Below are 14,318 nucleotides of genomic sequence, written 5' to 3'. Positions count from 1 at the left end.
AAGGGGGAAGGGGGTAAGGATTGGGAGTTGGCCCAACATTTGCTTTGTAGACTTGGAGAAGGCATTCGGCCGTGTCCCCCGGGAGTATGAGGTTCCGGAACCCCTGTTACACGGAATCCGGTCCCTTAATGGCCGGTGTCAGAGTCTGGTCCGTGTAGCCGGCAGTAAGTCAGATCACGGTTGGCCTATGTCACCAATTCTGTTCACTTTTATGGACAGAATATCTAGGCGCAGCCGTTGCGTTGAGGGGTTCCGGTTTGGTGGCCTCAGTAAGGCATCCCTACTTTTTGCGGATGATGTGGTTCTGTTGGCTTCATCAAGTCTTGATCTCCAACTCTCGCTGGAACGATTCTCAACCAAGTGTGAAGCGGTCGGGATGAGAATCAGCACCTCCAAATCTGAGACCATGGTCCTCAGTCGGAAAAAGGTAGCATGCCCTCCGGGTCGGGGATCTGTTCCTTTCCCAGGTGGAGGGGTTTAAGTACCTTGGGGTCTTGTTCACAAGCGAGGGAAGAATGGAACTGGAGATCGACAGGCACGTAGGTGCAGAGTGACAGACTAGCAGACTCTGCACTGACCGGTCTGTCGTGGTGAAGAAGGAACTGAGCCAAAAGGCGAGGCTCTCTATTTACCGGTCGATCTACATTCCTACCCTGGTAGCAGTGGGTCGTGACCGAACGAACGAGATGCCAGATATAAGCGGCTGTAATAAATTTCCTCCGCAGGATGTCCGGACTCTCTATTAAAGATAAGGTGAGAAGCTTGGTCATCCGGGAGGGGCTTGGAGTAGAGCCGCTACTGCTCCAGATCTAGAGGAGCCAGATGAGTTGGCTGAGGCATCTGATCAGGAAGCCCCCTGAAAGCCTTCCCCGGGAGGTGTTCCGGGCACGTCCCACTGGGAGGAGGACTCGGGCCGAGCTCTGACACGCTGGGAAGACTATGTCTCCCGGCTGGCCCAGGAGCGACTTGGGATACTCCCGGAAGAGCTGGATTAAGTGGCTGCGGAGAGGGAAGTTTGGGCCTCCCTGCTGAAGCTGCTGCCCCCGCGACCCAACTTCAGATAAAGCGGGAGAAGATGCGATGAGATGAGATGCGGCCATAGTTTCGTGATCTCATAAAATAGAATACCAAAATATGTTGAAATGTGACAGGAGCAAACATAGCAAGATGATGATCTGGCTGCCCACACTGGCTAATCTGTTTGTACACTTACACATTTCAAAATATATTGGCTGTATAAATGATTATTCCATTCAGCAATTGAAAATGTGCACTAAAATACTGAAGTCATAAGCAGTTAACACTGTATATTTTGCACACATTTCTGCCGTTACACTAAAGAAAATATTTTAGGAAAACAACATTCTCAGTTTAGTCCACAATATATTTTAAAAGATGGCTGGGAAGAGAGAGAGAGGAGAGGAAGGTGAGAGAAAAGGGTGACAAAGACAGGAGTTTGAGGACTTTTTGGTAGCAGAGGTTGAAAAACAGGCGAATGAGTCAAGGTGGCACAAAAGATAAAACTATGGACTCACTTGCAACCAAGTGTTTGATGGTGGATTCCTGTACTTCTCGTTCTAGCTTCTCCCATCTGATGGCATTTGTCTTCTTCATCTTTATCTCCACCTGGCGTGAAGAGAGGGAGCAGATGGGGTGGTAGTTGAAAGGGAAGTGGAAAGGGAACATGGGAAATAACCATCTGTTAAAAATGTTTTGCTTTTGTGTGCAGAGACAAAAATAATACTCAATTAAACTGACATCTTGTGCATGTAGGACATCAGATGATTATTGAGGCTGCAGAAGGCACCTGTTCTAAACCACTGTCAAGTCAAGCTTGGTGAGAGCATGGGTGTGTGTAGAAAAAAAGAAGGAGAACAATAGTAGGACAGAATGAGAGAGTGGGAGAAATACACTTTGGGGATATGTGGAGGCCAAACTCAACCTCATAGTATGCCGGGAGACATACTGCACTGAAATGCCTGTCAGCCAGAGGGTGTGTGTAAGAAATGGAAGATGTGTGCTTGTGTATCCACACAAATAAACACACATATATACATGTATGTATATATGTATATATGTACATATGTACATATACATGTATATATACACGTGTATATATACATACATATACACATATACACATATACATATATACATATACATACATACATACATATACATCCATATACATCCATATATACATATACATCCGTATATACATATACATGCATATATATATATATACATACATACATAAACATATATATATATACGCATATACATATATATACATATACAGTGGTACCTCGTCACACGACCGCTCGTCATACAATATTCTCGTTTTACGACGGAAATTTCGATCGAATAATTCGCCCGTCATGCGATCAAAATTTCGTGATGCGACCAAGCCTTTTTTGCATATCTTTCGTGTATAACAATATCTACGAGCACTGAACGATTAATTCAGACGAGTTTCTACTACGCATCGACCAGGAAACGCACAACGCGCATGCGCGGGCAAAAAGAGGGCTTTATGGGTAATGAAGTATACTCGTGCACACAACGCCGATAGGCAATGGCACTCTTTCTCAGAATGAAACTTCATTACCCACAATCAATACGTGGGTATTGGATAGGATAACTTTATTCATCCCGTATTCGGGAAATTTCGTTGTTCCAGTGGCAAGAGGGTGAGGATGCAGGAATAGGAAAGGCATTTTAGACATAAATGGATAGGTAATAAGTAGGTCAAGAAATAAATACATGAATAAATATACAGACGCTCCCCTACTTACGAACGCAATTGGTTCCGAGCGATTGTTCATAAGTTGAATTTGTTTGTAAGTTGATTCAGTGCTATATTTTGTATTATAATTTATGTTTAAGGCCTATATAAGTATATTGAAGGTTTATACAAGTGCATTTGTATGTTTAAGGCTTGTATAAGTAACACGCATTGGTTTGTACTGAAAAAAAACATTTAATAAAATGGAGAGAATATGTACAGTACTGTAGAGAGAGAGATTTATGTATTAGAAACTGGCCAAAAGAAGCGACCTAATGACGATTGCACAGTTTTCTTCTTTTTTTCATCATAAATGATGCAGTAGCACTGTATGGCATCATTCAATTGATTTGCAAACTTTGTGCAACGTTCAATATTTGGGTCCTGCTGCTCGATCTTTCTGTTTATAAATGGTACTGAATGTGCAACGCTCAACCACTCTCACGCGCATCAAGCTTCGTTATTATTGCCACTCGTTTCAAATGAAATGGCTTGCCTCTTCCTTGCAACTCCCTCAATAGAAGCCTTTAGCTTTTTACCAACCATATTCAATATTGGATGCATGAGATATTTAATGATACAAATGAAAAAGGTTCTTTGCACACTGGAGATACATTCACGCACTTCCGCATTGCAACGAAGAAGAAGGTAGATGCTGGGTGAGCTGAGCTCTCACAGCGCCAGGTGTCGGTATTAGCGGCGGAAAGAAGTACTACTCCGAAAAAGGGGCGAAATACAAAATTGGACTTGCGAACATTTTTGGACTTAAACGCAATTTGCAGACATGTTCGTATGTACCGTTGTTCGTAAGTTGAATGTTCGTAAGTAGGGGAGCGTCTGTATAATTAAATAAGCGTGTTGCTTAGCACATATATACATACATACATACACATAAATGTACATGCATGCATACGGTAGGTCTTAACACACAGCCATTTTTTTGTTAAAGAGCCTGACAGCTGATGGGAGGAAGGATCTGCGGAAGCGCTCCTTCCTGCAATGAGGGTGCCGCAGTCTATTGCTAAAGGAGCTTCGGAGGGACTCCACAGACTCATGCAGGGGGTGGGAGGTGCTGTCCATGATGGACATCATCCTGGTCAGCATCCTCCGCTCTCCCACTTCCTCCACAGAGTCCAGAGGACAGCCCAGAACAGAGCTGGCCCTCCTGACCAGCTTATTCAGCTTGTTCCTGTGGGGTCCTGTGGGTAAGCTCAGTTGTTGCATTTCCTGTTATTTTTATTATCTAATACGAGGAGTATTATATTACTTCTTGTTCGCTGCTCCTAAGAACATCAGCGGCACTGGCTCGCAATTCCCTCTTTGTAATATTTCTGGTCGCAACTCTCTCTCATAGGCGCCGTTCAAAGCGGCTGCGCCAGAGCCATTTCAACGAGGGAGTTGCAAGCCGGTCTTTATGAGCAGCGGAGCGATCGCTAAAATGTACTGCAAGACTATTTCTCGTTGGCAAGTGGTCGTGGGTTATCCTATTGTGAGGACATTTGTGTGAATCATTTTCGAAATATTTTGAAGGGAATACGTAGTACAACAGCAAACAGCCCATCGATAGCGAACGTGAGGGTGGAGGCGTGGCAAACCGCCAACCCGGAAAACGAAGGTAACAAAAGATTACAACAAAATTAGAATTCAGTTTTGTGTAAAGTTACATTAAACGTATGTTTGAGTGTCTGTACAGTGGTACCTCGACATACGATCTTAATCCGTTCCGGGACTGAGATCGTATGACGAGATTCTCGTAACTCGAGCGGACGTTTCCCATCGAAATGAATGGGAGACAAATTAATTCGTTCCAACCCACTGAAAAAACACCAATAACAGGATATTGGATTGGAAAAAATGTTTTATTTCTTCTAATTCGCCATCTATTAACAAAGTAACACATAACTAGTGGTTTAATAGTAATAAAATGTGTTTAATCTAACTAAAATTGGGCAGATTTCGCCGACGGGAGACAGAGACGTTTGGGGGTGTGGGGGGGTGGGGTTCATTTTTATTCCACAACAACACACTCGTAAACGGAACAAACAAATTTAAATTAACTTGGATTAATATATACTGACACTCAAACATACGTTTAATGTAACTTTACACAAAACTGAATTCTAATTTTGTTGTAATCTTTTGTTACCTTGGTTTACCCTGGTTTGCCATGCCTCCACCCTCACGTTCGCTATCGATGGGCTGTTTGCTGTTGTACTACGTATTCCCTTCAAAATATCCCGAAAAGTTTACATACACTTGTGACGAACATGATGTCAAGGCTCTCTTGAGTTTCCAGTTATTTCTACAATTCAGATTTTTCTCTGATAGTGATTGGAACAGATACTTTGTCACAAAAACATTCATGAAGTTTGGTTCTTTTTTGACTTTATTATGGGTGAACAGAAAAGTGATCAAATCTGCTGGGTCAAAAAATATATACAGCAGCGCTAATATTTGATAACATGACCCTTGGCCATTTTCACTTCAATTAGGCGCTTATGGTACTCATCCACAAGCTTCTGGGTGAATCTTTGACCACTCCTCTTGACAGAACTGGTGCAGTTCAGTTAAATTTGATGGCTTTCTGACATGGACTTGTTTCTTCAGCATTGTCCACAAGTTCTCAATGGGGTTTAAGTCAGGACTTTGGGAAGGCCAATCGAAAACCTTAATTCTAGCCTGATTTAGCCATTCCATTACCATTTTTGATGTGTGTTTGGGGTCATTGTCCTGTTGGAACACCCAACTGCGCCCAAGACCCAATCTTTGGGGTGATGCCGTTAGATCAGGGGTGTCAAACCGGTCCTCAAAGGGCCGCAGTGGGTGCAGGTTTTCATTCCAACTCAACAAGAGGATACCTTTTGCAAGTGAAATCAGTTAATTAAAGTCAGGTGCTACTTAATAATAATAATTTTAGAAGACACCTGATTGGTTAAAATGGCGGCACTGGATCGGTTGGAACAAAGACCAGGACCCACTACGGCCCTCTGCGGAATCGGTGTGAGACATGTGCTTTAGATTATCTTGAAGAATTTGAAGGTAATCCTCCTCCTTCATTGTTCCATTTACGCTCTGTAAAGCACCAGTTCCATTGGCAGCAAACAGCCCCACAGCATAATACTACCACCACCGTGCTTGACGGTAGGCATGGTGGAGTACTTGGGGTTAAAGGCCTCACCTTTTCTCCTCCAAACATATTGCTGGGTATTGGGGCCAAACAGCTCGATTTTTGTTTCATCTGAACAGAACTTTCCTCCAGAAGGTCTTATCTTTGTCCATGTGATCAGCAGCAAACTTCAGTCGAGCGTTAAGGTGCCGCCTTTTTGCACGGCAGCCTCTCAGTCCATGGAGATGCAAAACACGCTTGACTGTGGACACTGAAACCTGTGTTCCAGCAGCTTCTAATTCTTGGCAGATCTGCTTTTTGGTGATTCTCGGTTGAATCTTCACCCTCCTGACCAATTTTCTCTCAGCAGCAGGTGATAGCTTGCGTTTTCTTCCTGATCGTGGCAGTGACAAAACAGTGCGATGCACTTTATACTTACAAACCATTATTTGTACTGTTGCTCTTGGGACCTGCAGCTGCTTTGAAATGGCTCCAAGGAACTTTCCTGTCTTGTTCAAGTCAAGGATTCGCTTTTTCAGATCCATGCTGAGCTCCTTTAACTTTCCCATTGTAGCGTTTGTGGGCGTTTGCATCCAATGAGCCCTATTTAAATGGCTTCAGAGAAGTCACCAGCTGTCGTCAATCTTAATCACTCACAAGAAGTTAAGAGGCCATACTATGAAGCTCATTTCACGGATACCAAAATTGCTAAATCGTGTTGCTGTATGTATATTTTTGACCCAGCAGATTTGACCACTTTTTCTGTTTACCGTTTACCCATAATAAAGTCATAAAAGAGCCAAACTTCATGAATGTTATTTGTGACAAAGTATCAGTTCCAATCACTCTATCAGGGAAAAATCAGAGTTGTAGAAATAACTGAAAACTCAAGAGAGCCATGACATTATGTTCCTCACAAGTGTATGTAAAGTTTTGACCACAACTGTGTGTATATATACATATGTATACATATATTTGTATATATATATATATGTATATATATATATATATATATATATATATATATTGGATAACTGTATTCATCCCATATTCGGGAAATAAATAAATAAATACATACATGAAAAAATATATAAATAAATAAGCATGTTGCTGATATCACGCACACACACAAAAATATATATAAGGCGCACCGCACCAATACACGCAGCCAGGCTTGGCAAAACATACACCAGCTTAACCATACGGACACACGCTAACAACACGTTTTTAAAAAGGCAACGGAAGCAAAACTGAGTTTGGTTGTACGTTATTTAGCCATTTTACAATGTACTCAGGTTTTTTGATCAATCATCACCCACAAATCCATCAAAGTCCTCAATTTCTGTGTCTGAATTGAACAATTGTCCAAATGATTCATCAAAAACGACGGGTTCCCTCTCTTCGTTGTCGGAGTCACTCACATTGCCATGTGGCTACACAGAAATGATGCCGGCTTTGCCAAAAGCTCGAACAACAGTGCAAGCAGACATGTTAGTCCAAGAGGCCACAATCCATTCTAAAATAGTGGCGTAACTAGCCCGGCGCTGCCTCCAACTCTTTGTTAAGCTGTGTCGGCTTTGGCAAAAGCTCGAACAACAGTACAAGCAGACACGTTAGTCCAAGCGGCCACAATCCATTCGAAAATAGTGGCGTAACTAGCCCCGCACTGCCTCCTACTCTTCGTAAAGCTGTGTCGGCTTTGGTAAAAGCTCGAACAACAGTGCAAGCAGACACGTTAGTCCAAGCGGCCACAATCCATTCACAAATAGTAGCGTAACTAGCCCGGCGCTGCCTGCCACCCTTCGTAAAGCTGTGTTCGCCAGCTATCAACCATTGTTCCCATGACGCTCGCAACTTTGCTTTGAACGCCCGGTTGATGCCGATGTCCAGCGGTTGGAGTTCTTTAGTTAAGCCTCCGGGAATGACGGCAAGTTCTGAGTTCATTTTCGTGACTTGGTTATATATATCTACAAAAAGCCCACCTGCTGCTCCCAGTAGTCAGCTGGGAGACCACAGATAAATGACAATCTTTTTTCATCAATATTGACAACTTCTGTTTTAAAATATGTTCTAAAAGCCATACCTTTGTGGTGAGGATCCGAAAGTTGCTTTGTTGTGGGACGATTGGATGCAGAAGATATATGCTGAGCTTATGGTTCTCTCCTGATGCCAGCCTTATTGAGGCTGAGAGCTACGGAAAAACCATGGATTGTAAATGTTTACCAAATCCTGCAAAGATATCTGAGAACTTGGAATTAATCTAAAAATAACATGCAGACCCACTCCAGAGAGAAACACATGCGCAAATCAAAAATGCGATTGCGACATTACCATTATTTCTCACATAAAAGGGAAAATATTACAGAACCGCCAATGTTTAATGTCAACGAGACATGCTTCTAAACAAAGAAATAGTTAGTTTTAATGAGTGAGGTCTCATCTCGTCCTTGGCCATCAAAGATCCTAGTCCATTGGCTCTGACATAACCACAAAAACACTCGAGTTTGAACCTTGGCGGGTCCCATTATCACAGGAAACTGTTAAACCGTTTAATTTTGAAAATTTGCCGGATATTTTACTCTGTAGTTGCACACAGCTTGTGGTGTGATTTGATGTACTGCGCTGCAGCGGTCAACAAAAATAAAAGACTTGCATATCCAATCCTACTGCACACAGGGGAGCTTTACAACGTGTTGGGTGGAATCACACCACACCAATAATTACAAGTCTTGCATAGTTAATCTGGCATCTGTTCCTTAACGGAGAGCAGTCATTTCAAATCAAGTACATTATAGTTTTGATAGGAAGCAAAGAATTAAAACAATAACCTAAATATTTTTTGAATGCATTAAAGAATCTGCAAGCTCTGAGGAATAAACATCTCATATGGCTAGCAATGCAGCCAGAATTCTCCTGCTGTTCCCTTCAGACATTGAGTGATTAGAGTTGATGGAGGGTCACACAGCTCGTAACAGCCAGTAATTAATTGAGAGTGGATTAGACTATACTATATAACTTTATTCATCCCGTATTCAGGAAAGTTTACTGTCACAGTAGCAAGAGGGTGAGAATACAGACAGGAAAATACATTTAGACATAAATAAATACGTAATAACCGATACGTGGGAGCTTGTGATTCAAGAATCATAATTTGTGTTGGACTAGAATAAAGTGTCATTGCACACTCGGTCGGTGGATAGCAGTGGGGTGATAACTGTCAGCGTTTACTCAAGAAATTATGTAGGAGTACTTAGAACTTTATAGAAAAATGCTATGTTTGGGTTGGTGGTGTTGGGGGCGCAATTGAAAATAAGTGAGAAGCACTGCCCCAGAGAATGTGGCCGAGTGGTGGTGTTCTGAAAAAAGTTGCACCTTCTGTTTTCTAGAAAATTAAAAGGGTGGAAAATGTGAATAGAGGAAATTTTTCCGGAATCTGTACTTTGATGGCAATTATGTTCATAAATATGGGAGAATGTACAGTAATGTTTGAGTCATGTGGGGAATGAACAAAGTCACCGTTTCTGCCAGTTTAGCATGGATCTAGAAGCAAATAATTAAAAAATAATAATACTGAAGGCAAGAATACCTCTTTTTCCATGAAGTTGACACACACCCCATCCTTGGGTACATTTCTTGCCATAACAGAGATGATGAGTTGGGATTCTGTTTGGTACCAGTCATGTCTGCCAGATAAACTCAATGAATTAATTGTCTGAAATAAAATTGCAGAAGTTAAACTGAGGTTTTATTTTATTTATTTAAAAAAACTAACTTCATGAAAGAAAGGGGGTGTTATTTATTGAAGAACAATCCTATTTATGGTTGGAAATTTGAACAATTTTATTGTGGCAAAAAACTGTCTGAAAAGAGGTTTGAGGGTTGATTTTTAGCATATACAGCGCTTTCGCAATATATTGGGACCCCTGGTTAATCAATGTTAAAAGCCTTAGAGACGAAGGAACACCATTCAATTAAGGCAGATGTGTGTCGAGCCTGTCGACCCTCGTCAGGCACATGCTATCTGCCACTGACAATATCTCCTGTCACAGGAATAATTACCCTATTTACTCGCGTATAAGCCGCCTGTGTATATAAGCCGCACCCTTAAAATTGCCTTAAAGCTTTTTAATTTTACAATTTCTTGCGTATAAGCCACCCCTGATTCCCAATTCTCATCCCCCGTGTTCATGGTTTTAATAGGGAGTACAAATACGTAACTTTGAAAGGAAAATCTTAAGAAAAATCATCACAAGTGGTATTTCTAAGCTACTAGGTTTAGATGGCAGCACCCTAGCTAAGATGGCCGCCCCCACCTAGGTAAGATGGCTGTGAGCCGAGCGAGCAGTGATGGGAATGTGAGTTTTTTCATGTTTTATGCAAGATAAGTAATTTTTTTTTCTTGAATTCCATTCATAGACGTCAAAATAAAATGCGTTCAGCGTTTGATCTCTATATTTTTTCCATTTTGAAATAAATGACCATATCGGGTCGCTTGCCTCGTGTCGTCACGGCACCATTTTGTTGTGACATCATCATGCCATGGCGGCGTCAACTTGAAGTTTTTCGCATGTCGGGTTTTTATGCGCAAATAAGCCGTACCCTCGATTCAGTCATCATTTTTGTTCGACAAAAGCGGCTTATATGCGAGTAAATACAGTTAGAACACAAATGTATTTTGTTCCCAGTGAGGAGGATACAAAGAGAATTAAAAAATATTTTATCAAAAGCTCACTGTTAATGAATTTAAACAAATGGGAGCTTCTTGGTTTCATAAAGTCTACAAATCTAACCATAAGGCACTATTTGCTTGCCACTAGACTGTTTTGGAGGCATGGAAGAAAAAGAAAAAAACTTTTTCTCACTCTCAATCAGAAACACAAAATTATTTTAAAGGGCTAATCGGAAGCCAAGATAGAGTTTTTTAGCAAACAACACTCTAAAGTGGGCTTAGGATGAAACAAAAGATGAGTATGCAGAGAAACACACCTAACGATAAGTATTGGGCAGGATCTTAAGAGCGGTTTCTCTTCAAAATGCTCTGGGATTCTTGTTTGGGTGCATGGCATGCGAAACACCTTGAAATACTGTACCAAGATACTGCAAATCCAAATCTAGTCGTCTACACCCAAAGACTAAAAAAGTAGGTTGTCACAGGGCTTTTCAGCAGGATTAATGACACGAAACAGGTGGTCAAATTTACAGCTGTTTTACTAGACATAAAATAGGGATCCTCCCATGATCATTCAGGTCTTCTAGTTATTAGGTGCTAAAGGATGTCTATTTTTACAGATATTTAGATAAACCCTTTCATTTCCTTATGAAAAAGTATTGCTATAGGTTTTGTGGAAACGTTCTATTGAATGTAATAGAGGATTACAATATCATTCTACATAGTTTATTTCATTTACCTGACAGTACAAAGAGGTTAATGAAATCTTTAAAATATTTAAAAAAAAAAACTTACTTCACAAGTGGCAAGGCTGGTATTTTCTGCATCATGTAGCCCCCGGTATGCAATTACATCAAAAGGACATCATAAGTATATAACAAAAACAAAACAACAATAGTATCCAGATGGAAAAATAACATCACATTCAGCTTACTTTGGTCTGTCTACAGACTGAAATTGTATACTGATGGGGAAGGCAACGGCACCCCCAGGGGGGATGGGGTGGCATAAAGGAAAATACTCACCATGTTGACACTGCCATTGTGCTTTTCTGTTGGGCCAAAAAAGAAAATGTGGTTGTTTTTCAAGCTTAACTATATCATACATTACCTCTGTGACATTAACATACGTGGAACAAAGAGAGCTGAAAGTAATAATAATCGGACATAGGCCATGTCGTCATTATCAACAACAGTAGGAAACAATCAGGACGTGGAAGGTTATTGTGAGACCAGGTTTGGTCTATTATTGGGCTTAAATAATAAAAGGGCTCTGCTAGCTAGTAGAGATGAATCACTGCATCAAAGTTGGAGCATGAATCTTGTCAAAACATACTCACCAGAGACAATGCTTGACAATTTATTATGATATATATTTTTCCATTGAATCAAGCAGCTCTGCCTCAGAGGTTTTGCCGGGAAAAAGTCTTTGCCCCCATCCTGAATTGCAAATTCATCATTCATTTATTTTTATCAAAATAATTTTAATATCACACAGACAACCAAAGGGTAAAATATGCAGTTCCTAAATGACAATTTTATTTACTAAGAGCAGCATTTGAAAGGACTATAATGTATTAATATCTAAATATAATGGATACATTTTTTGAAAATTTAAATACTTTAAGCACCATATTTTCCGCACTACAAGGCACACCTAAAAGCCTTAATTTTTTTCAAAAGATGACTGCGCGCCTTATAATCCGGTGCGCCTTATATATGGATCAATATTGATCCGCAACAGGTCTCGCAACTACGGTAAGGAGTGTCAGAGGCTCTCCAGCTGTCTACAGGTTTGAGTCAGCATGAAAATAACCCTGAGCCTCCCATGCATAAGCTCGCCTTTTTTTCCCATCCGGAGCCTCAATGAGATAGAAGCCATTGTTTGTATCGCATTGACGGTCACATAGCGCTATGTTTATTAAACTCGACGAGTTGTTGTCACATTTCTGCCTCTGTTGACATTCTTTAACTCTTGGACCATTTGGACGAAAACGCGAGTGAACAATCAACTGAGTGTCACTCTTCAAACTCTAGCCGCTCGATTGGCATCAACAGCATTCAAAGCTAGACTACGAACTATATATTATATATGGATCAATATTGAGCCACAACAGGTCATGCAACTATGCAAACAGCTTACAAGTCCATTATCCCCCTTGGAAGACAGCGCCGGACAACATACACCACTCTCTGCCAGTGGATCGTAAATGGCTGGGCTGATATATCAGTTTCAACTGTGGTTCGAGCTTTCAGGAAGGCAGCTGCCAGACAACCAAAGCAATATAGACTCGATTAATGACGGACTTCGATGAGATGGACCCTGGGTATTGGATGCCGTATTCGCCCAGGTGTTCAATTCAGACACTGAAGACGAAGAATTCATAGATGAGGAATAAACTGATCAAGTGTGTTTCTTTCTTTCTGAATGTTATAGTGCCTCATTGTGTACGCGAGAGCACGCACGTTTCACCCGCGTGAACAGCATAGAGTTATTATTCGAGTTGTTATTGGTTTGCACTATTACGAGTGTTACTATATTGTGATTACACTAACATTTAATGTACCGTAACAGCATCAGAATGTTTTAATACATGTTTACTGAATGGAGGAAAAGTTCCCCTCCACTATGTGATAGAAATGTTACACTTACCCCCCTGGCCTGGTTGTAATGTCTCAAAAGGTCCAGTATTTGTATTCAATCAATAAATGATGCTAGGAAGTGGATTTTACATAATTTTAGTGGATTTTTTTTGCTGTTTCACGTATGGACGTATATGGACGTATCGACGTTCATCGCTGTCTTTTTACCGGGGAAATGATACTCCGGGTTCGGTTCTGATGTCTAAAAAGCTCCAGTATTTGTATTTAATCAATAAATGCTGTTTTCGCCAGGATTTTTCCACATTTTCGGGCAATGTTTGCCCGTACGCCATTGACGTTCATCGCTGTCTTTTCCCGGGAAAATCACCCCCCTGGCCTGGTTTTAATGTCTGAAAAGCTCCAGTATTTGTATTTAATCATGAAATGCTGCTAGGAAGTGGATTTTACCCCATTTTTGTGCATTGATTTATTGATTGTTTTCTATGTGTCGCAGCTCTAGCTGCAGTTGAGGTTTTATAGCCATAAAAGTTTTTAAGGGTTGGATTGATACGTTGAAGGCGTTACCAAAAAATGCACGGACCGCCACTGGTAAACCTAAACCATCAGAGACAGAATGTGGGGGAAAAAAAACAGAAAATCCCATTGTTTTATTTTTAAAGAATTTATTTGCAAATCATGGTGGAAAATTATTGTATTTGGTCAATACCAAAAATTCATCTCAATACTTTATGTACGCTTTGTTGGCAATAACAGAGGCCAAACGTTTTCTGTAACTCTTCACAAGCTTTTCACACACTGTTGCTGGTATTTTTGCCCATTCCTCCATGCAGATATCCTCTAGAGCAGTGATGTTTTTGGGGTGTCGTTGGGCAACACAGACTTTCAACTTCCTTTACAGATTTTCTATGGGGTTGAGATCTGGAGACTGGCTAGGCCACTCCAGGACCTTGAAATGCTTCTTACAAAGCCACTCCTTTGTTGACCTGGCTGTGTTTGGGATCATTGTCATGCTGAAAGACCCAGCCACGTCTCATTTTCAATGTCTTTGCTGATGGAAGGAGATTTTCACTCGAAATCTCTCGATACATGTCCCCATTCATTCTTTCCTTTACACAGATCAGTTGTCCTGGTTCCTTTGCAGAAAAACAGCCCCAG

General features: G+C 41.0%; 1 protein-coding gene across 1 annotated transcript in view; it reads right to left on the bottom strand.

Moving 5' to 3' along the window:
- Positions 1-14,318, bottom strand: part of sugt1 (SGT1 homolog, MIS12 kinetochore complex assembly cochaperone) — a 68,083-nt gene that overhangs the window by 11,359 nt on the left and 42,406 nt on the right. Inside the window, exons 7-11 of the mRNA XM_077616086.1 lie at positions 11,586-11,611; positions 11,356-11,381; positions 9,478-9,574; positions 7,975-8,082; positions 1,536-1,626 (exon numbers count right to left, since the gene is read on the bottom strand). Of these exons, the coding sequence (XP_077472212.1) occupies positions 1,536-1,626; positions 7,975-8,082; positions 9,478-9,574; positions 11,356-11,381; positions 11,586-11,611 (348 nt within the window). The remainder of the gene's footprint in view (positions 1-1,535; positions 1,627-7,974; positions 8,083-9,477; positions 9,575-11,355; positions 11,382-11,585; positions 11,612-14,318) is intronic.

The sequence above is a fragment of the Stigmatopora argus genome, chromosome 12 (genome assembly GCF_051989625.1).
Source record: "Stigmatopora argus isolate UIUO_Sarg chromosome 12, RoL_Sarg_1.0, whole genome shotgun sequence".
Taxonomy (NCBI): domain Eukaryota; kingdom Metazoa; phylum Chordata; class Actinopteri; order Syngnathiformes; family Syngnathidae; genus Stigmatopora; species Stigmatopora argus.
Note: the sequence above shows the minus strand (reverse complement) of the source record. Positions and strands in the feature narration are given on the sequence as shown.